Raw genomic sequence first — 23866 nt, 5'->3', positions numbered from 1 at the left:
TCCCATGGATTTCCGGTGAAATGCTTTTAAACGTTAAAAATGACCGAATTTCAGAGAGCAACCGGAACAAACTTAGCGCTTTCGCGGAAAGGAACAAGAACAATATTAACTCTGCAGCTTGGTCCAGGAGATGCCTATCAGGTCGATATGCCAACTGTAGCTCATTTGCTTTTGTTCACAATTTTATGCTACAGCCTGCTTCGTTTTCCGGAAGCAAGCCACTCTCGAATCCTGCTCGTCTGAGCGTAGGCGCCGTCGACGGGGCTAAATTCATGAGGAATATTGATTGCACGGACAAGTCAATATGCATGCACGCTGTCACCTAGGGGAACAATTTTTTGTATTAGCTACGCCTGCGTCGCCAATAAGGCACTACTGTCGGAGATTTAGATACAGGGGATGACACAATGTTATGAAGTTCGCCGTCAATCAAACGAACACATCAGTTAATGCAGCAAAAAATAAAAATAAATAAGCAACAACGCTGAAAAAAAAAACAATGTACGAGTAGAGTAGCTCGTCGCGGAACAATGAAATGCAAGTACATAATAAACTGCGGACGCAGTAGTACAGGTTCACGCATGAATGAATAAATATTTTGAAAAGAAAAACAAAACTAAAACTAATGAATAAGACTTTGAATAGTATTTTCTATATCAGGCGCAGCCTTCACATCATTAGGGGGTCGATTCCAGTCGTTGATTGCGTTAGGAGAAAACAGCTATTACAGCACTGATAAGCTGAAATTTTGTTAACATTGTCTCTCCTAGAGAAAACGTAACGCGGCTCCTTAATGAGCAGCATTGTTTTATCAGTGCAATTTTTATTCCTGTACATGCTGGGAACGAACTCCAGTCACCAGAATAATCCAGCGCGAGGCAATGAGGACACGAAAACCATTTAACACAGGACGGGCGCGAGTACCAAATCTTCATTGTTTCATAAACCAGCACGATATATACTAGTGAGACTGGACCACGTGCTACGCTTGGCCAATCGAGAATGTGAAAGACCGCCTCCAAATGCTCGACGATCTTAATAAAGTAATGAACAAAAGAACAAGAAAATAACTGACCCGTGTGCACGACATAGGCCATACAGCAAAGCCAATGTAAACATAACCAAATATCGTGAGCTCAATCACAACTTCCAATCTCAGCATTTTTCTGCGCAAAGAGAGGGTTTCGCAGCGATGCCTTAAAGTATTTCAGGGCCCTGACACCAAAATTAAAATTTACTGTTACAAATCATGCTGATTGTTTCCCGATTCGTTCCAGTTTATCTTAGAAGAATGATGGTTAGGTCTGGTGGGTAATTCACACGAGTTTCAATAACGCAATACAACGAAGGAACAAGACACGCGCTAAACTTCCCCTAAACGCTTTATTGGCGTTCACAGATTTATAGAGGTGCAAACCAAGTGCGAGAGGGGAAACCTATGAAGGTTATCAGGCCAGTGTCAGGCTGGAAGGCTGACACAAATGCGGTCAGCCTGATAACACAAATAAAGGGTTTAGTGGAAGTTTAGCGCTCGTGTCTTGTCCCTTTGTGGAATTGCGCAATGGAGCCTGTTTTATCTATTAAGATTTTGTGCAAAGATCGCAGGTTACGCATGCATATTCTAGTGCTAGTGCTAACGCTAGCCAAATACAAGTTTACTTTAATTCGCGAAGAACGCTTAAAATTTCATGGAAAAATATGAAGGAGATGGTAAACTTCTTGTGGTAATCAAGTAAAATTGAATACACCACTATGGTATTTTAATGAGCGTAATCCTAGTGTATTTAACACGTTCTGTGGTTTAAAGTGCGACATTACTTACCTACATGAGCACTGGAACTCTTATTTTTTTTTTCGCGAACTGCACGTGGTAGCATTTTCTGGTATTCAAAGTCACCTTCCACCGGTTGCACCCGACAGACACTTTTTCAAGGTTGAACAGCAAAGAAGTCACATCGGCAAGGCATTTCAGCGAACGATACACGACACAGTCGTCGGAATACGGTCTGGTGGTAGACAGAAGGCTGCTACCAAATCATTGATTTAAACAACAACAAAAAAAAGCGGCCCAAGTACAGAGTGCTGTGGCACTTTCGATAGCACAAGCTTCGGAGTTGACGTCACCCCGTTGCGAACAACTTGCTGTTTGCACAAGTGTAAATAAATCTCTTATGCAGCCGAGAAGACCACCTGTTCTTTGGTGGCTATCGTAGCTGCCTTACCTGGCCTTTTAATTGCCGCTATGCTTTCATAAACTTTTAGTAGACACTATGAAGAAAACATGTCCGCCGAACGAAAAGCTGTAGCTTGTTGCGACCGTACGATTATTTCAGTCACCTGCGGGTGACCCCTGCTCAAGTTATCGCGTAGGTTGGATACCGCGGTCACTTACATGCCGTTTGTATTTTGCATGGCCGACAGCAAACGCAGGAGACCTCGACCCATTAATTTCGAAATTAATAAGGTCTGTACTTGACAACAGTATATTTCTGTTGACCAGATCACGTTTGACGTCCAAGTGAAAACCAATTACAGCAAGGGCCAGCAAATTCAGGTCAGTAGGGCAAGGGGGCCCTTAATTTTGCTGTCGGCTGCCTATAGTCAGCTCTATCTTTTCGGTAAATGGTGACAATGGGAGAATAATGAGCTTCAGAATGTAGAGGTAAGTTGATTGAAAAAAAAATTAGTAATTGCAAAATTGGCTCTGAGATATTATTGTTGGTATTGTATTTAGGAACCCAGTTAGGCTGTTTGGCCTGAGCTCTTCTAAAGTTTTACAAATAGGAAAAAACAGCGCAATGAAAGACGACACAAGAGAAGGACAAAACACCAGCGCTGGTGTTTTGTCCTTCTCTTTGTCGTCTTTCATTGCGCTGTTTTTTCCTATTCATAAAACATGTACCAGTCAGCCCGATTTGCCCTCTGTGGTCTTCTAAGGTGGTGACCATTTTATTAGAGTTTAAAGCGGGAGCTCCAGTGTGTCTGCGTTCACGTTCATTAGTTGGTCCGCAATTAAGTAATTGCACACATATTTCAAAAATGCACAGCCACGGTTATCTGGAGGCTTCCTATGATGAACAGGTGGGGAAAGTACATTGGCGAACGTGTCGTCAATAGGGTAAAAAAAAAAGTCGGAAGAACAGAAAGTTTCAAGAACGTCTCATTGCCACTGCGGCAAAGGTGAAGCGAGTGCACTGCGATAGTCGTGAAGCTGGTTGTGCCAACTGCACCTCATTCGCAGCATTGCGAATTCGCGACACTATATGTGAACTCAGATATATGAATATACAAGTATGAACTCAGGTTTCTCTCAATGCCAGTGCATTAACCCACAGACAAGAAAATTATTTTTGATATAATTTTTTTATAACGAAGCCGTTAAGTGATTAGTGGGGCCTCTTGAAAATGCTACACTCCCCGAACACATCCATGCGGTTATACATGCCACAGGTAACAGGTCACAGGTCACCACAGGAACATTCAGCAATGCGTACAGTCTACAGTGACATCTGTGTTGGAAAGAGAATCAATGTGTTAGCGAGCGTCCTTTTCATTTACCGGGTGTTGTAAGACATGTTCCACCGAAATCAACCGAAAACATCTATTTCGACAAATTCCAGAAACCGGAGTTGAACCTCTAGCGTAGAGAACAATCCTGGAGACCACGGAAGTCCTCTTGGCCAATATTCATACATGCACTCTGTAAGGTACAGTTCTCGCATTCCTTACATGACACACGATCTCAGTTGACCAGTTCTTAACTTGGTGGAGAGGGTGGTCTGTATACATTGACAACCGAAACAAAAGGAGACACACCATTACGACCCCCATTTATCGAAAGGTAGGTTGACGAAGCTTGGAGATCACCATAGGGCTTGCCGCCCCACAAGGCATACCGAAAGAGACTTGAAGGCTTCTACCCAAAAGTTGGCCAGCAGCAGATTGCGACTCGCGCACAATGCTGTGAAGTGGCACACAGAACATTCTATTTCATGTCCAATTTATACCAGTTGCACAGACAACAATGGCGCTTTAAAAAGGCCCTATGTCATGTCATCAGAGGAATGAACGGCATTTACGAAAGCGTTCGTCTGTTGCTCCCTAAATTGTACTGCGTTAATGCCTGTCGATTTTGGTAAATCATAAAATCTTACTAAATAAATTACACTACTATAGTATCAGAGGAAAAGCGCTCTCACTGCTAAGTTCTTATTTATCGTTTAGACAGCAAGTGGTGTACATAAATGGTACACGGTTTGAACCGAAGCCGCTCTTCTGCGGTGTCAGAAGAGCGGCTTCGATAATACAAAGTTTTTCATCTATGCCGACGATACGAGCGCATTTTTTAGGTGAAAATGTTCATGAACTTATCAAACAATGTAATGCCACAATGAAAGCTCTTGAGGTCTGGTCTGCAGTTAACCTGATGCAAATAAACGAGAGTAAGACCAAAGCTGTCATATTTAGGGCGAAAAATAAAGTTATCCCACCGCACGATAATATTATATTAAACTCGCGGGCTGTAGAAATTGTTGAGCAGTTTAAATGCCTTGGGGTTATATTTTCTGCCAGTATGTCATCGGATTAATATGTAAATTATATCTTGAAAAAAAAAAATAGCTCAAATCACTGGTGTTATAGGCCGTCTAAAATACATACTTCCCACAAAAACTAAGATGCTGGTATACAATTCAATATTCAACTCGCATTTAAACTATTGTCAGTTGGTGTGGGACACTACAACATTCACTAACCTTGAACGTATTCATTTAATGCAAAAAAGATATCTCCAAAATACATATAATTTACCGTTCCGACATCCAAGTGCAGCTTTCTTTTGTCATTCCAGAGTTATTAAAGCACATAATCTTTATAAATACCGCCTCAGTGTTACTTTTAAAACAGAAATCAGGAAAAATGTAACAATTCTTAAAAATTTAGCAGAACTAAGGAAAAAAGAATCAGTCTATCCAACAAGACGTGGCGAAGAATGGACAGTGCCAACACCTCCACTAAATCTTGGTAGGGAATGCCTTCAGTACACACTTCCATCTCTTCTAAATAGGCATATCCACATTAACCTCGATTTGTTTTCTTTTTCACGTCGTGAACTACATAATTTGTTTTTGAATAACATGGTTTAAGTTTCATTATGTATTCATATTGCTGTTTCGTGTATTCTCGGTGCTTTCTTGATGTGCTTGTTTTTTTTTTAAATTGTATAAACTCTTGCGTTGCCTCCCTGTCAATAATTAGGATTGTAGACTCGTCAAGCTGCCCAAGGGCAGCTTTTTTCTACGATTCCTCCATCTGTAGTGTTAGATGGGAAATAAACTTCGAAACTTTGACTCGGTGAAAAAAATTACACCCAGAACTCGAGCTCTTGAGCACTCTATAAAGGATTCATAGCAGCTATGATGGGACATGACGTCTTCAGGTGTCATCACGGGAAAACACTCATTTCGTAGGAGAGCGCCAGGCGTCTAGGTTTCTAGAACTCATTGACTGTATTCAAAACGTACTGTGGATGTATTTTGACATGCGCATGCCTAAGTTTCTCCTTTTGACGCTTTCATTTCTATCGTTTTTTTAGCGTGCCAATAATTCAGGGTTTTATGTAGCGTGATGCACATTTATTATAGCCTACGTGTTGTTATTTTTGTTATATGTGTGATGCATATTTTTCTTTAGAGTTAAGTGCCATGCTTATTCATCTCTGTCCGCAAGTAGTTTACTTGTTCTTGCTGAGCAAACATACGGAAGGAGTCGTCTACTACGGAATAGGTCAGTTACTTCATTTAAAAAAAAAATAATTATCGTTCCTTATCTCTCTCTTTTTCCTTCTGCTGTTTACAATATTGATCATCCACAGGCAATAGGTGGAAATAACGAAAGCACGCGTAGGCACAAAAATGGTGAGCGATGGCCCCGATGTCTTGTAAATTTATCGCGTGCGCGTAGCCGATACTTTTTATACCGCAATGAGCCTCTGGCCTTCAGCCAATGATTCACGAGTCCTCTCGCGACCCCTGAAACAAACAAACAAACAAACAAACAAACAAACAAACAAACAAACAAACAAACAAACAAACAAACAAACAAACAAACAAACAAACAAACAAACAAACAAACAAACAAACAAACAAACAAACAAACAAACAAACAAACAAACAAACAAACAAACAAACAAACAAACAAACAAACAAAACAAAGCGCTGTATATATAGAGCAGGCCAAAGTTAAGTGAAGCTCGCAAAGATCGGTTAAAGCGCAATTATCCGCGGCGTCTGCACAGCCAATCAGCACACCCCAAGTTCAAAAGGGGCCTTACTTTGTAGCAAGTAGACGCCGCACACTCACGCTCGCTGTAGTGGAGTGTGGTGGCCGGAAGGTCGCATTCCCCTGTCCCGCACAGGCTAAACAGTGATAAAAAAAGAGAGAAATGTTTCAATTACAGAGCCGCCAGAAACGTCACACAGGGATAATAAGCTGACTGGTGGATGTTCCCGCTCAGCTCCAATAGCGGTTTACCTCTCGTCCAGCGTAAAAGCAACAGCGAGGCAACTGCGAGCTAAAGCCGGCTCCTCGCAGCGTCACAGGCGGACACGTCGCTACGGGGTTCCTGAGTGTGCGCGGCGACATGCAGCTGGTGGCCGTTCTCCTGCTGATTCATGCAGGTCTCCTGATTGGAATCGGGGTTCGAAGCGTCAGTGGGTGAGCCTATTACTTTTCTCCCCCAAAATCGTGCTTGGCTTGTGGTCTGCCACGAGTCTGTACTTTTGAAAAGAAGAGGCGAAGACTGAGCGAAGGCTTAGCATAAGGTGGCATGCGAGCGATGGCAGTCTTCGTCATGTCTTGACTGTCTGACCCGTTGCTCTAGTTTCGAGGCTTTCCAGTTCTAATAATTTATTTACAACGGCTCCGTTTTACCTGGTTAAGCTAAATTCGACTTAGGTGCGGCAATACGTTTGCGCTTGTTCAGCTTTGTTAATATTTGTTTAGCTTTTTATAAGCTTGAAAATTATTGCACCCAAACGTTCTTGCAGTCGTTCATTGGCTTTCCTCTTGAGATAAACCGCCTGAACTGCGCCTTGCGGTGAGAGTCGCCGTTCCCTCTTTTCGGAGGTCTATAAACCACCTCTACACGCCTCCCTACTGCACGTTCCTCCGGCGACTTCGTCACTCACCTCTTCTTGATCGCTCCTCGCGTTCCTCTTTATCAGAATCCGCCCCCAGTTTAGAAAGGTTATACTATCTTTGCCGTTTTGCTTCGGCTTGCCATCTCGTTATATCCACTGCATCGATTGACTCACACTGGCGCTCGATTCTTTTGCCTTGCTGTTCAGCTCATCGTGCGCGTGGTTCGGTTTCGGAATACGTCAAAGGACCGGCTACATCAATGATTTACGGTTTGCTGCGCTGCGCTTTCCTCCGGGGACTTCATCTTTCGCCTCTTGTTATGCGAAGCATATTACTAGAGCTACACTACAGCCCGTCGAGCGCGGCGGTGGAGCTACCATTGACCTTTAGCGTGACCACGTGACACCACGTGACAACATGACGTCACAGCAGAGGAGAGATGGGCTGCCGGCTCGCGCGGTCGGCCGCGGCAGTGGAGGCTCCACATCAGAGGCGCGGCGGCTGACCCCGTGACAACATGACGTCACAGCAGAGGAGAGATGGGCTGCCGGCTCGCGCGGTCGGCCGCGGCGGTGGAGGCTCCACATCAGAGGCGCTGCCTGCTGCTGCTGGGGGTACATCAATACAGTCTATAGGAAATGGTGGCGGTGGTGGAATAACTAAGGGTGTTTCCAATGTACTTTCCGTGGGTGCCAAGAATGCTGTTGTAGCCGGTGCTGGGGCAGCGGTTGTACACTCTGCATTGAATTCACCGATGATCCCGTATATAGCTGCCACGGCAATCCTTGCTACACTTCTAGTGGTTGTATTAAAATGACCAAGTATTCAACCAAGGAAAGCCATGCATTACCAAGCCTAGCCATCAATATGCTTCGCATCTGACTAGGCTTAACCTTAGCTAAGCCTCAGCCATTTTTTTGTTGATGATGTTGCTATTGAAAGAATTGCACCTACCCAGGGTGGGGAATTGGCCAGAGTTTTTCTCTTCTTTCTGGAATCTGCATGTGCACTTAAACGTGTGTCTCGCTCTTCATCTTCACACCCTCTCTCCACTCGGCTGCAGTTGGCGTGGCGCCCTCTACACACCGAGTGCGCAAAGCTTCTCCGAGCTTACCCGAGCTTCCTCCTATTGGCTGGCACAACGGTCCTCCGAAGATACCCGAATTACTCCGATACTTCAACATAAGGCGCGACGGCTTTTTCGCTAGTGATCCACCTAGTGCCGACGCACTAAAAGAGGAATTTCATACAGCAGACGTCTTCCTCTCGCAAGGCCCAAGCATAATCTGATTAACAACGTGATTTGGAATTCTCGCTCGCTCGCTTGTGTTGTCCGTGTTAACCATATGACAACGAATAGTAACATGTCTAAAATATTAATCACTCATCGTAGCGTATTTTCTGTGCTTGGCTTTATTTGTTTAAATACGATTGAACTATCCACATGACATTTTCCTGTAAATAAAGCTTTGCGTAAATCTCGCATCGCATTTTCCTCTCAACGCAAGTTCTGGCGGTCAAGCGAGTAAAGTTTCTAGGTTATGATCGACACTGAGTTTTTCGACATACGTGTCCTGTAGAATGACCTTAAGCTATGCGAGACGCAAGCTATATTTTACTGCTTTTGTCTTTTTTTGCAGCAATAGATGGCAGCACTCGTGTACGCTATCCTTTAAACGCAAGAACTATTTGCTGCAGGCTCATCGATGCGTTTTTTTTAGCGAACACCATGACAAGTGCTTTGAAAGATACGGCAAGGGTCTGCCTTGCTTTAGAGTGCATCTTTAATATTTAATAAACAAATGATTGCGCGAATGGAAGTAGACACGCCTTATATACAGTATGTGCGCAACAGGGTTGCAAAATTACGAGAAGTTTTTGTTCCTTCCTCGCGGTTCCGTTTGAAATGACATTTATTCGTTGCACGAAACAAGCTCAGAGAAATAATTTTATGGAGTTGTACCTGAGCTTACACACTGTGATGACAGTGCTTACGAGTTCAGCACTTAGGCACATGGCAGATGGCCCGGCTTTCCAGCACTAAGCAGTGACACTGGATCCTTCAGAGAGCTACCCTCAGTTCAATCGATCCCTCTCATTACCCCTCTAATCAAATTTCATGCAGACACAGTTATATTGAGGTTGAATTCCTGGTCACGTTGCGACCCCTACCAATGAGGGGTGCATCGCCTCGCCCGCTTCGCCCGCGAAGATTTCTTCCTCAACGTGGGACACTACTCCCCATTGAAACATGAAATAAATCTTCACTATGGCCTTAGACAGTCTTTTCGTACCCGTCCGGTGCAAATAAAACGGGGCAACAAGGTAGAAGAGCCACAAATTTATATCTATGTGCAGGAGTTGTTTGATCCTTGGTTTTAAAGAGGTACTTACATTTATAGCCTCAATGTCGAAGAATCATGGGGACTGTTGATACCTTGCTGAGAGAGCGCCAACTGAATAAGCAGTCTGTCAGCTGCCTAGAAGAATAAACCTTAAAAAGGAGAGAAAAAGTAATATCTGCCTCACATAATGACAGGCTTTAAAAAAGTTTTTAGACATGGCAAAGATGTAAAAAAAAGGATGAAAAATTGGTATACATTTTCAAGGTATTATTCCAGGGGCCATTTTGTGTTAATGGTTCTTTTCTTTCATTTTGTGTGGTCGTGACACAGTCATGACGAAAGCTACAGCAGGCGGTGCAACAGACAGGACATCACAGAGGACATATACCCTGAAAACTCTTCATTTCAATTCAATTATAGCTACCCGAACGAAAATGACACCACGGGAATGCTTACGCAGATAAACGTGACGCTATCCTTGCGGGTCTACGCCCCCGGGAAGCCGTCGGCCATTAACAGAGCAAGAAAATAAAGAATAAAGAAATCAATTACAACAAAATACTGTCCGCTATAAAATTTTTTCGGGAGTTTATGTTCATTTTTGGTAATAGATAAGTGATATTAAGGGTAAATCAGGTCAGGTATTAGTTTTTTTAAAGAATGAAAATTATTAAAAGAGCAAGATGGACCTTTATTGCCTCGATATAGGGTATCTTGGTGAGGTAAGTTACTTTGCAAAAGTAAAATTTTTGTTCAAGAACAACCGAACCCAATAGATGGAACAGCCGTGATTATTGACAAATTATAATTTGCGCTAGCATCGAGAGTTGCGAAGACCTATTCGGCTCAGAAACATATTACAAGCTTTCCTGCGGTACAGGAGTAAGAAAAGACTGGCGTGAGAAGATGAAAATGTAAAGAAAAGGTTGTCCTTCAAGGATACGCGCTTTGTCGCACAAAAAGAGCGCTTAAGTCTTTGCTCAGAACAAGATAAATAGATACCCGATCCCTTGTGCCTTGCATCAGAGGCTCACTTAGATGCTTGCGAGCTTCGAGCAGAAAAAATGGTTTTGGTTTCGTTCGCGGCATCTAGTAAGACACTTGCGTGGAAGACGCTAGTTTCTATTTGTGTGTTGTTGTGCGCTTCCTAAGAAAACTAGGAGCGCAACTTTAAGTTATGTCACCTCTCGCAGCCATGCCTTAGGCAGTCAAATTTTCCACAATTCCACTCGGCTGCGCTTTGCCATTCATAGTAGCGCCCGTTGTTGAGTCAGGAACCATTTGCATGCAATTTACCAGTAAGTAGTTATGGTTCTTCAAGCACATTTCGTCACTGTTTTCTCAAATAAGAAACCATGACACTTTTGAAAACGGCATCTGCAGGCTGCAAAGCAACTTAGCACAGTTTACTCAGAAACGCAATGCGAGGTGGGTGCTCAGATGAAATTCCAGCACGTGCTAGGTATTCCCATCAGGTGACTATTCAGGACGAGCTGGAAATGACAGATAAGCCATCCTGTGCGACATTTTATTCGTCTGAGCTCGTTCCAGCTGTCACAAATGTTAAAGGCCAAATGGGACAGTCGCAGGTTGAGTGGAGCACGCAGAGGCCGTGAATTTATAGAAAATTGCTAGAACTTCTGCGCCGCAGCTTGAGTAAGGCAAGGATACAAATCGTGTCGGCGACTGATTATCCTTGTTGTGAAAGGAAGAAAGTTTGGCCAGTTGATGATTAAGCCTATAAACTTGGCACCAGCTTTATGGACGAAGAAATAGAAGCAGCACACAGGACAACTCAGATAAACAACAACGTCGACGACTGCCAACGGTTGTGGTGTGTGCTTCTTCTATGCGCTGGTACGAAGTTATATGATGATTATCCCCTGCTCTAGAACAAAATGTTCGCTAAGCCCTTTACGAGGCATGAAATGTGAAATTTCATATGCATACAAACGGTAATTTTGCACTTAAAACGACTCTAGAAACTGAGGGGCTGAATTTGAAGTCACTTCAGCCACTGGTTTTCAAGGAAAAAGTGGCACAAATGCATACCACTGTCTTCATAACAAGAAGTCAAAAGTGGTATGCTATTGTACCGCTGTCCTTTCGTCTTAAACAAAAAAGTTTGCATTAGAGGTCAAAAGTGCTTCAAAAACATTTATGAACAGTTCGCTGGTGGAATGGCTTCAAGCATTATATGCACAATAAAACTTAATTGATATCTAGATTAGGCCTTATACGTTAATGCGGACCGGCTTTTGTTGCGGTCGACCACCCCCTATAGCGTCCTGGTGTTGAGGATCGCTGGGGATGCAGATCCTGAATACGTTCATTCATAGAATGATCGGAGGAAGGAGTAGAGTGTCCTGTGAAATGCTCATTCAATTAATTTTAAAATGAACACTTTTCTAAGCCTGTAATTGCCCTCCAAGCTATACGATGATGCACCATCGTCTTCATAGACCGCAGTACTCAAGGCTTGCTCACTTTTTTTTCGGCAGCTTTTTTCGCTGTTATGAACCACTTCACTTCAGAGTAGCAGTGCTTCAACAAGGCTTACAGTTGTTTCCCTCACTTTCATCTGCTGGCGCCCACTCCGAAACAAATACCTTATCACTACTGGATTCGCCACCATTCGCTCAGCCCCAGCTTATTGCGTAATTCAAACAAGATGTTGCAGCCTGAAAAATGCGGATACCTCCTATCTATTTTGAAGCACTGTATTACTGAAGCTGATACTTCGAGCGAGCCGTTTAGAGGGAGCGCTGTCAAGCAAAACCTAACCTGAAAAACGCTTAAAAAGAAAATATGCGCTCAAATCCCACAGAAGTTTCTGTATATTTGGAATTGAATCACTAAGGACTGTTTTAGAAACGGGTAAATTCAGCCACTCACCAGGCATCAGGAATTGCTCTTTTCCCGCCGTTTGTTTCGCGCCAAATTGCACCGAGTCGAAATCTACACATGCACTCGGAAAAACACGCAGGATGCCAGCAGCATCTGTTAGCGAAACGCAAAACCACGCTGAACTGCTTATTTGAGTCCCCGATAGATGGCAGAGCACTAAGAAAGAAGTGGTAGTGCGTATACCGCTGTTGGCGTGCGTGCAAGAAAGCACGGAGAGAGAGTGGTACATACATGTACCACTGTACTACAGAGGGTTAAAATGAAGTGCCTCAAGAGTGCGGGTTAAACAAAGTGCCTAATGGATGAACAGTCGAAACCGGTTACTGTGGAGTGCTGATGAGCGAGATGTGAGGCAACTTTTGAATAATGAAAAGTGATTTCTTTGCTATGCGGTAGATTCTGTGTATTAAATACGCGTGACCTCGTATGTCTCGGCAGTGCGCGCACTATTTATTGTTAGTTTTCTTTATATTGGCTCTTAACCAATATTTACCTCGAGACAGTGAAGTTGACTCAAAGAAATAAACAATTTATCCACATTCGTTTTCTTTCCTTTAATATGTGGCCACATCTCCCAGTGTTCTGCGCAGAAACTTAGGACTCTGAATAATGCGCCGCAGTAGTGTTCAGTGCTTTTCACGAAGCATTCATTTTTGTTTTGTTCACATAACCTAAATGCTTTTTTCGGGAATGAAATGGCGATGATGGACGGTTGTACAAAAGGCGAAAAGTGCACTTTAAGCTAACAATGCAAACACAAACGCACAGATAAACAGAAAAAAAAACTGAAGCTCGGGCTCAGCACAGAAATGGAATTCGTCCCAACCCTAGCCGCCGTTGCATAACGTGACTGCACGTTTCGTTATTTATACTGCAGGCTTCCAGGACGTCAAGAGCCAGCGGTAGGTGATGACGCTAGCAGCAGTGGCGTAGGTGAGTATGGAGAAAAATATGCCAGTGTAAGTGAACAGCCTTATCGCCAGTGACAATGTGGTATTATGGAAGCTAATATTCAAAGTATTGCTGAGGCACACGTGAAACCAATGTAGGGCTTATGTGAGCATTTCCTACATTACGCAGGCAGGAGGGTAAGCTGCGCTTGCGGCTTTGCCAATGCGCAAGGTAATACGTGTCCGATATGTGTAAATAAGTACTTTCCAGGTTCACAATTGCGAAAAACCATTTCCTAGCCGGAAGACATGTAGTTTAATCGTAAGTATATTTCTCTCCAGCGACATCTAAACAACTGGTTCAACGTACGATTCGGCTGAAAGCAAACTGGCCATTTAATATTCATACGAGTAAAGCGGCTGCTGAAACGACTCCTCTGATAGATCTTACTGATAGGTGTTATTGGTATCCCCTTTGCACTAGCCACCATGGTGGCTAGTGCAACCCTGCCTAGTAAATTAAAGTGGCTATTTTATGTATCTCGTTGTTTTTACATTTATTCGTTTTGCGGTTCTTTCGTATTCCGATCTATTTTCTTATTCCAAGCTATATTACTGAGATTTATGTTACGGTTTGTGCAGACTGTGTATTCTGCTTTCACGCTGGCAACTCTATTCTTCTCTTGCTTGTCACTGCTGCTATGTCAGTTTCGCTATAACTATGCCTAACACCCAGAGCTACTGGAAGGCTGACCATTCGCTTTGATGTCTGGATATATAGTGTTAGAGTCTACCAACGCTGCGTTCTCTTCGCCATCTATCGGCATTAAGGGGAAGTTGCCTGCAGTCCCCGGCTGAATTTTACCAGCGCATAATGCCGCCGCCATGAGAAAGCAATCCCGCCGAATGGTGCCAAAAAAGTGGACTTCCGGAAGGAAATTAAGCAGTCGGTTTTATCATTTTTCATGTGCTTTTATTTTATATAGAAAATGATGAACAAAGCGCTGCCATGATCGGCATAATTATAGCGCAAATTTCGGAAAAAATAATGTCCTTTTAAGATTTGCTGTCCACACCTCAAGGTACTTATGCAGTATTTTTGAATACGAACGCACCTTACTACCTTCTATATGGAAATTAAACAGTGGAGGTTCAGTAACATCAATACTTAAATGACAAATTACGACAGAGGCACCCGTCCTTTATAATAGTTACTGTATGACAGCAAATGGAGTTATAATTGGTTACTGAGGACAGGAAATGGCGCAGTATCTGTCTCATTTATATCGGTGGACACCTGAACCGCGCTATAAGGGAAAGGAGGAAGGTTGGAAGAGGAAAGACGGAAAGAGGTGCCGTAGTGGATTGATTGATTGAAAACTTTATTTAAACAATGGCCAATATCGGAGCCTTGGGTGGTCCGCCTATTCCGGCAGCCCACTAGCCTGCGCCGCAGCGTGGGTCCTGCGAACCAGCCCTCGTTGCTGGTCGGGATTCTCGCTGTGCAGGATGGCCTCCCACTGCTCCAAATTGGGGTTCGGAAGTCTGTCTACGGCAGCATTGAATTGGCATGCCCACACCATGTGTAAAACAGTCGCTATTTCTCCACAGTGTGGACACTGTGGTTTGTAGAGTGAGGGGTACCTGTGGTGGAGTTTAAGTAGTTACGAGAGTGTCTGTTTGTAGTCGGCGAAGGGTGTGTTCTCCTTCCTTGTCTAGAGTTTTGTGAGGTGCGGGGTATGTCTGTCTGGCCTGTCTGTAGGTCTGTAGGTTTTCGGCGAAGCTGATTATGTGCTGTGTAACGGGCTCCTCTGCCTCGTCGGCTTAGGGGGAATCCCGGTATAAGAGAGCTAGGGCGTGCCGGTAGGCGGCATCATTCCTTCTGGTGTGTTCCGTGTGCCTTGGAAACCATATGATTCAGGCTTGATTAGGAGGTTGTTTGGCTAAGAGCGACCTGATTGATGGGTCAGTCCTTTGTTTGTATTTCTGCAGGGGGTCTCCGGAATTATTTCGACCACCTGGGGATCTTTAACGTGCACTGACATCGCACAGCACACGGGCGCCTTTTGCGTTTCCCTTCTGCGGTGCGATGTCAGTGCACGTTAAAGATCCCCAGGTGGTCGAAATTATTCGGGGAACTGTGACCCTGATTTCAGGCATTCTCCCAATTCGTTGCAAGCAAAGTGAAAAAAAAAACAAGAAAAGGCAACCAGGCGAAGTTATTTACTTACGCAACGCTGTTTATGACATTTGCTCCTATCGAGTAACTTTTAATCTGGCTCAGGCTAACATAGAAACCAGAAGGTTTCGCAATTTTTTGCTACGTAATTTTTCCGAGCGCTCAATTTCTGCTCCATCAGGCTTAACAGTTATCATGCGTTTAGCCCCACATGTGGCACTAAGTCTTCTGCGGCAGTCTTTTCTTTCTTTTTAATAAAGGTCTAAAGGAAAAGGCGAAATAGTTTTTTTTTCCTTCACTCAGATCTCATTTACGGCGACGCTTTAGTTCAGCTTAGACATGATCTGAATGCTCTCGTGTCTCTTCTTGCACCCCGTGGATCCAATAGTTCTTCGGGAAATGAAACGACAGTATTGCGCACACGGGCTCGCAATTCTCGGTATTGAGCCGCGATCCCGGAATCCCGTTTCATTGATGCTATAATCTGGTGTGCTAGGGCCTGCTGAACGTATAACAACAAAAAAAGAATAAATAAAAGCCTCAAAATATGTAGATCATTTTACGACCAACAATTACCGAGGTAACAGACACAAACGAGCCCATCCAACGCGGTTATAAAAATTTTGCTTGTTTCGAGCAGTTACGTTAATGATGTTTGAAGTTTGAAGTTTATTTTACCACAAAGCAAAAAATTGATACATGAGATGTGGTAGGGAAGGTGGGAAAAATGCTACACATTAGTAGCTTGACTAGCCCCACCTCCCAATAACTGACAGCGGACGCTTTGACAAAGGTTAGTAGCACAGATTCACGCAACAAATATCACGACTACGAAGTTAGTTTGCAAACAATAGAGATCAAATTCAAGCAACTCTATTACATAAGGAATTGGAATGAACATGAAGTATTAGCAAACATTATACAAAAAGTGAATACAAGTCAAGTTTAGAAAGTGCGCGCAATTTCTCTGTTGTGTGGTGGTATTTATTTAAAATCTGTGGAATGCTAGACTGAACCATCTGAAATCCATAATTCGTGCGAGCTCTTGGAACATGCCACAGTTCTGTGTGCCTCATTAAGCGTAAAGATGTGTTTCTTTTCAAATTTACCAATGTTGTGAGAGTATGTGTGCCTTTACGTATTTCAGATTTAAGTGTTGACAGTAGGTTAAAGTTATACAGGTTTTGTAATTTCACGATTTTGAGTTTAGTGAATAATGGAGATGTGTGGGCATCATAAGGCTGCTTTGAAATCACTCGTAGAGCTTTTTTTTTGAACTATTATTAGGTTATACATTGCCTTCATGGTGCCGTTTCCCCAGACTAAATGGCAGTAGCGCAAATGTGATTCGAATGTTTGCGACTCGATAGTAGCAGACATATTTTTTTCTACTTTAAATTTCGCGCTCGATGACAAAGTAAAACATTACTGAACAATCATGTAGACTCATGCCTGCCACACACTCTTTTAGGGGCTTATGCGCAAAGCATGCGATCCGAAAGAAGCAACACTTCCTCAATCCTGAGAAGGATGAACCAAGCTGCAGTCCTTGCAAAAATGGTCTATAGACAGCCTTCTTATAGACACTATTGCCTTCCTTTGGATATTTATTTTTGTCTATTAATAGTCTCTAGAAAGTCTATAGATAAAATTCTACTAACAGAGTATGGCCATAAATCTATAGATTGTCTATAGACTGCCTATAGCATTTGTATTGACTTTAAACTGTTCTATAGAATTTTTCTATAGAGAGTCTGTAGAGTTTATAGACAGAAGTCTATGGACAGTATGTAGACTGTCTAAAAAATTTTGTAAGCGTGTAGTGTGCTCAGGCATTGCAGGGGAATTAACCAAGTTTTATCTGAACATCCGAAGGAAGCGCGCAGAAAATGTATTTGGCTTGTGTGTTTACATGTCTACCCCGCACTGCTTAAGAAAGAATGGAGGTCACGATCACTTTTCTCCACTGCCGTTGAGAATTCCTTCTCGATTTCTGCAGGGGAGGCGCTCTTCCTGACACCACTCATCGAAGCAGGAGATCTAGAAAATGCCAAGTCTCTCAGCAAGGTCGGCCCAGTCGGTGCCGACATCGAAGTGCCCAGCTACGCGGGTTACATAACAGTCAACCCACAGTTAAACAGCAACCTGTTCTTCTGGTTCGTCCCCTCTCTGGTGAGTGGCATCACATGTTAGACATAGACGCATGTTCCAGGAGAGAGTGCTTGGAGTGCAGTTGACAGGTATAGTTTATGGGACGCAGGTGTGGTGAAAAAACTTATGTTATGAGACAGAAGCCAACAGCCAACAGTTATGAGAGCCACTCTAGTCAACCACTTGAAATTCCTGACGGTATTGAGGGGCCCTGCATGCTATAATTTCTAGTAATAATACCAGGTGACTTCGATGCGAGGTTCCGCTGCAACAAATTTTATTCACGAGCGCGATGCATCCGACAAACATTTGCTGCCTACTGTATGTTCAGGACACTCGTGGTGATGGCTGCATACGGCACAGATATGAGGGCCGTGCTATATTGATTTGCACTTTTGTACCTCCGCATCGCATGGTCTGCCGTTCGTCGCGTCTGTCATTAGTAGTGGGAACAGTTTTACATCACCAGACGGCAGCACTAGTCGGAGGCATTCTTTTTGTGGTTGCCAGGGTACTTTCTTCCTGTGGATGTAAGTAGCCGAGCGGGCAGCATGCATGATGACCTGCAAAGGCAGCTCTGCACGACGTGGTTTTTGTGGAAGGAGAATGCGAGCTCTCTGGAGATTCAGCAGTGACTTGTGGCAGTGTGCCGAGCAGGCAGCTTCTCGAAGAAGAGTCTTCTAGGGGCCGGAAGGCTGGAAAGCAGGCCGCACGTCAACAGCGAAGGGTACGAGCCCTGAACGACCGCCAAATGTGCTAACGCCAGTAAAACATGCGTGTGGAATCGTGGGCTGATAGCCTTCCACCCAATAAAAGCCTGTTCTTGAGGATGCTGCTCGTTCGCCAAAAAGTACTACAAGTGGCCGGTGAATCTCCAAGGAACATGTTTCCTATATATTTGGACCCATCTTTCGAATGAAAGTTAGTTGCGAGTAGCGCTTGTTCATCGTCTTCATTCGTCCTTGCCTTTTCCACGCGCTTTGTGGCAAGCATAGTGCACCAACCTTACTAAGTGTACTTTCTTACCACCTCCAGTGCTAAGCTACCTGTTGTACACTGTTGTTTCCTTCACAGATTGTGGGGCTTCCTTTAGCTTTATTCTAGTTCACTTCGATGTCTTCCGTTCTGCTTTGCTTGTTTTAGTTCTCAGTAACGCTCAGTAGTTTGTGCCCTGAGTAACATAGCAGAGAAATGACATCAGAAAATTGCGGATTGCATCACTATTCTCCATGAAATTTTTCCCCAACTCTCTCTAATCTTCGTTGCACTTTCATGCTTTACCGGCGTTGTTGACTCCTGAACACATACTTGCACGTGTCTTCTTCTCCATTGCGTGCGAAAGTACTCACACGTGGGTACTCCCGTAAAATTTAAACTTGCAACTTCCCTTCGGAAGTACGCCTTTTGGGGATATTGTATACGACCATTAAGTACGCAATTCTTTCCCTGGCATTGTAACTAATCACAGAGGGACACAAACATGCGCTTCCAAGCATCCAGTAATTTTAAAGTGAGGTTGCATTAGCGGCGTGGCAGTACCGGCTAATTGACCGGGTCAGGAAGGCTGCGCATTGGCATACTTGTGCCTGCGCTGTCTATTCTATGCTGCCACTCACGTGTCTGCCCCGTGATCGGCCCACTCCCATTTGCGTGGCTGGAGCAATCTAATATTATAACGAGCGCTGCGTGGTACACGAGGTATCCATATAATCGGCGCATGCTGTTCCTTTCTTCAACTTCTACACTACTCACACTGATACGTTGTTGCTATGCTTGTGCTCTGAGGTCACGGTCGTACCATGAACGAAAGCCTCAGGTCTGGGAAGGCGGCTATAATCAGTTAACGCCGGTATAAAACAAAGTCGCTCCCCCTTAGATAACGAGATGTGCGTGAGGTGTGTCATTATGATACAAAGTGACAACATCCCTCAGGATACTTGCTCCATGATTAGAAGCCTACTGCAACTCATCAAGTTAGTTAAAGCTTTCACATTAGTACCCCGATGCTTCTTAAGGCTACCAAAAATTCACGAGAAGTGGTCATTCTTTTTGTCATGTATACGTCATTCCTGTGCGCAGAGTGATCCCGAGAACGCGCCGGTGATTCTGTGGATGCAAGGCGGCCCCGGGACGTCCTCGCTGCTTGGTTTCTTCAAAGAGCACGGCCCGTACGATCTGTCAGAAGACGGCGAACATATCAAATTCCGCGAACTCACATGGGCGCAGCGCTACTCGATGCTGTACGTGGACCAGCCCGTGGGCACGGGCTACAGTTTCACTGATAGCGAAGCCGGCTACGCGCGCAACCAGACCGATGTTGGCCGCGACATGCTGGAATTCGTGCAGCAGTTCTTCACGATGTTCGGAGAGCTGGCCCAGAACGGGCTCTACCTCAGCGGCGAGTCTTACGCCGGTGAGTGCAGCTAAAAGTGTGGTGTTCCAGGAGATGCTTTGAACACAGGTGTTCACAGAATTTTTAAAATGAAATTTTGTTGTTATCTGTGTTCTTGAAGCAGTTCTTGTGCTCCATTTTACTAGAAAGATATGCAGACAATCGTAATCACCTAGAAATTATTTTTCCCTTGATAAGGTACAGTCGGGGTAAAAAGATTTTGACCACCCTCCATGTCCTGAACCTTGCCGTGCTGAATGAGAGCTCCACCTGAGAATGCACTGCTCATGTCGAGACAGGCTCAGTGCGCCGATTTAAACACCAGGTAGGCAACGTCAGGTGGCGCCGGTATGCAGCGCGGCAGAGTTCGGAACGTGAAGGGGGGATCATAGACTTATGACCCCGACTGTACGTACTCTACTGAATTCATGCCTTGTGCCGTCCATTATTGGCCGTCCGGGTAGATAGGCGACTTATATATCACTTGTGGTGTTGAACCCTTTTCGTCCTACACAAATGTTCTTGCAGCCTGTGGCTTTGAAACGCAACTCTCTGAAAAATAATATTTTCGCCCGCTCTTTCAATTTTTTTTTCTCCCTCTGTGCAGGCAAATATGTTCCAACGATTGGCGCCACGTTGCACGAGAACGCAGACACGATGCGAGTCAAGATTAACTTCCGTGGCATCGCATTCGGCAACGGCCTGACTGACCCGATCAACATGATGGGTTTTGGCGACTTCGTCTACGAGATAGGCTTAATCGACCGCAATGTCGCTGATGACATGATGCGCGTCGGCAGGTTGGCCATCGACTACCTCCGCGCGGGACGGACGTTGGAGGCGGGAGTGATCGCGGACAAGCTTTTCTTCGGCCTCCTCGACAAAGACACCCTGTTCAAGAACGCCACTGGCTTCGACTACTACTACAACTATTTGATCACTGAGGACCCTCCTGGCATGTACGCTTACAAGCAGTTCGTCCAGAGGCCTGAGATCCGTCGTGCCCTGCACGTGGGCGAACAGGGATTCAGCACGTCGCGCACCAAGGTGGCCGGGTACTTCGCCGGAGACGTTATGCGCTCTGCAGTGCCGCAGTTCACCGTGGTCCTGGAGAACGGCTACAAGGTGCTCGTCTACAGCGGTCCTCTGGACATCTGTGTGCCAACGGTGCATACCGAGCGTTTCCTGTCCCGTGTTGCCTGGTCTCACGCCGACCGTTGGGCCCTCGAGGGCCGGAACATCTGGCGGAGCCCCGATGGAAAAGAGTTGTACGGCTACAAGAAGACCGTGGAGAACCTCAGCTTCGTGGTGGTTCGCAATGGCGGTCACGTGCTTCCGTTCGACCAGCCCAAGCCGATGTTCGACCTCATCACTTCTTTCATCGACGAAACGCCACCTTTTGACGCCTAGGTTGCTCACCTCTGGCATAGAAGCCGTCTGGAGCATCGTAACTTCAGTATCGGCGACTAGTCGTTGCTAGTGTATATCTTTTTTTTTTTCAGCACGTGCCGTCTCTGGGATTGAGGTCGGAGAAGCATCCCCTGAGGTTTTTGCCTGAGGCGCCGAAACTGCGTACAGCTTCAGGCTGGCAAAACGAGGGGTACTGTTACAAAATCAAAATGCTGCACTTTATACGAGACGGCGTCTTACACAGCTACTTATTATAAACACATTTTTAAGTTCACGGTTTTCACACCGGCATTAGAGTACATACACCTTCATGTCATTACTAGCGGCTGCGGTCGATCTGCACTAAAACACATGTGACACTGAAACATGTGCAAAACGTGTGACACATGACGAGAAACTGCCATGGCAGGTAGGAAATGAAGTGTATCAGTAGATCCTAAGTACTTCACTGCAGTCCTTGTTAATGTTAGCTTTTTTGTAGCATGCCATTGTTGGCGAAGTTTCCATGTAACGGTGCAAATGACAACGAATTGTTTCATCGAGTTCCACAAAAAACTTGTCAAATTTGGATGAACCGAATACCATATCAGTTCGATGCCGCTATTTCCGTCTGACTTTTATCCTCTGGAAGTGCTGCCTCGCACGGGCACCTAACAGCCCCTCCGAATTTAATTAATTAGATCTCAGAGAGTGATGCAGTCTAACGCCATCAGAACTAAATTAAAGAGCAGCTAAAGCTTCTTCGCTGAACCACTGTTTGGTTATCCAAATAAACAAATAATTCTAGCACGAGAACTGAATACACGAGAGGTGACTTTTAAAACACGCGAACAGAAGTGTCAGTAGAAAAGCAGTCCACTGCCAAACGACTACGTGCGCAATAAATTTTTAATGCATATTGTCAATAAAAGTTTATAGGGCAAATTTTTGTTCTTATGTTAGAAAAGCCGTGATAGAGAAAGCCTTGAAAGCGAAAGCGAAATTCATTTTGGGCGAGCATTCTTTTCTGTCGGCACAAAATTATCATTAAATTTACTTGTAGGAACTTGTAGGGAGATTTTGTTCTAAAAAGAGGTGCAAAATAGGTGGTCGTCCATGAAGGCTTTGAAGGAAAATTATCTTTTCTTCGTTATACCCTTTAATATATATTTCGCTTCGTAATGAGAACACTAGACCGTGCCGGGATTTACAATGCAGTGCTGGTAATGCCAGAACTTCGACTGAAAGTGCGGAAGCAACGAAAGCTGCGTCTTTTTTTTTTGCAAGGTAATAGCCATAAACTGAATAACGGATTATCAAAAGTGCATTCTACAAATTATATAGCATTCATGATGTCCTTTTAGGGTTGGTGGTAAGCAAGGGGCGGGATAGGCAGGATGACACTTATAGGCTAGCGCAAAGCGCGCAATTTTAAAATTGGTCCGCTCAGAGGCCGGATTTTGCTGGTCCTGGCATTCAAATTTTCTTGCGTGGACCGGCGCTTCATTAATTATAGTTTGGCAGTTATACAGCAAACTTGCGGAGGCTGCGCCTCTTGGTATTTTTCGTAAAACGCCGTGGTGGTCGTTACGTTAGCTACAACAACCTTTAGCTTAAAAAGTATATTAAATTTATATCTTTACACTGTTATACGGTGCATTTGCACGCACTTGGAGACCACAGATGCCTATCAACGTAGATTAGAGAAAAGCGATTCTCGTGGAAGGTTGTTTCGCAGGAACGCACATGGTGTGAAGCAATCATGTTCAAACTTAAGGAGAAAGGTTGTTTCGCAGGAACGCACATGGTGTGAAGCAATCATGTTCAAACTTAAGGAGAAAGGTTGTTTCGCAGGAACGCACATGGTGTGAAGCAATCATGTTCAAACTTGAATTTCTGCACTTTCTTTGTGTGCCGGAACGCCGCCAGCAAAACTGACCTACATCCATGCCTTTATTAAAGAAAAAAGAAAAGAAAGGTTTGACTAGTACACCACCTCTGTTCGGTAACCATGCATACGAACAGTCAAGTCAAAACATCAGGCCAAATTTAAAGCGTTCAGGAAAACTTTCTCTCCCGAATCGTTCGACATTTAGTCTTAAAATGGTAGCGCTGAAAATAATCGGGATGTATTATTATGTTCTGCCTCACCGTCCGGTGGTTATGTAGGAGAGGTTGGTGACGCCAGATGACACCTTTGATTTCCAAAGCTGTTTATGCATTAGGAAGGTTGGAGTTTGGCCTGCCTTTAGCTGCTGCTCACCGAATTACCGCATCTTCCTAAGAAATTCGGCACGAACCTGTCTAGATGCGTTCTTCCATACAAGGTGCTTCTCTTGCTTTGCCGCTGATTTGCTGGCTCCTTCCTTAGCGCATAGCCCAGTGTACGGAGTCTGTGAAGCACTGTGCAAATATATTAGCTTACTCCATGATGAAGCGGCCATAGCGTCATGTACAGTCGTGCGCAAAAGTG

The 23866-nt window shown here is 44.4% G+C and overlaps 1 protein-coding gene and 1 long non-coding RNA gene across 3 annotated transcripts in view; one reads left to right on the top strand and one right to left on the bottom strand.

Annotated features, from left to right (window-relative positions):
- LOC149339251 (uncharacterized) overlaps positions 1-23866 on the bottom strand; it is a 65496-nt gene that overhangs the window by 21130 nt on the left and 20500 nt on the right. The window lies entirely within an intron of this gene.
- On the top strand, positions 6532-22214 carry LOC149339252 (venom serine carboxypeptidase-like). Its single transcript, XM_089548017.1, has 5 exons — positions 6532-6714; positions 13270-13325; positions 17461-17633; positions 19692-20025; positions 20612-22214. The coding sequence occupies exons 1-5, from the start codon at positions 6641-6643 to the stop codon at positions 21412-21414; spliced, it is 1440 nt and encodes a 479-aa protein (XP_089404143.1). The 5' UTR covers positions 6532-6640; the 3' UTR covers positions 21415-22214.

This window comes from Amblyomma mixtum, chromosome 6, assembly GCF_055824585.1.
Source record: "Amblyomma mixtum isolate Tamu chromosome 6, ASM5582458v1, whole genome shotgun sequence".
NCBI lineage: Eukaryota > Metazoa > Arthropoda > Arachnida > Ixodida > Ixodidae > Amblyomma > Amblyomma mixtum.
Note: the sequence above shows the minus strand (reverse complement) of the source record. Positions and strands in the feature narration are given on the sequence as shown.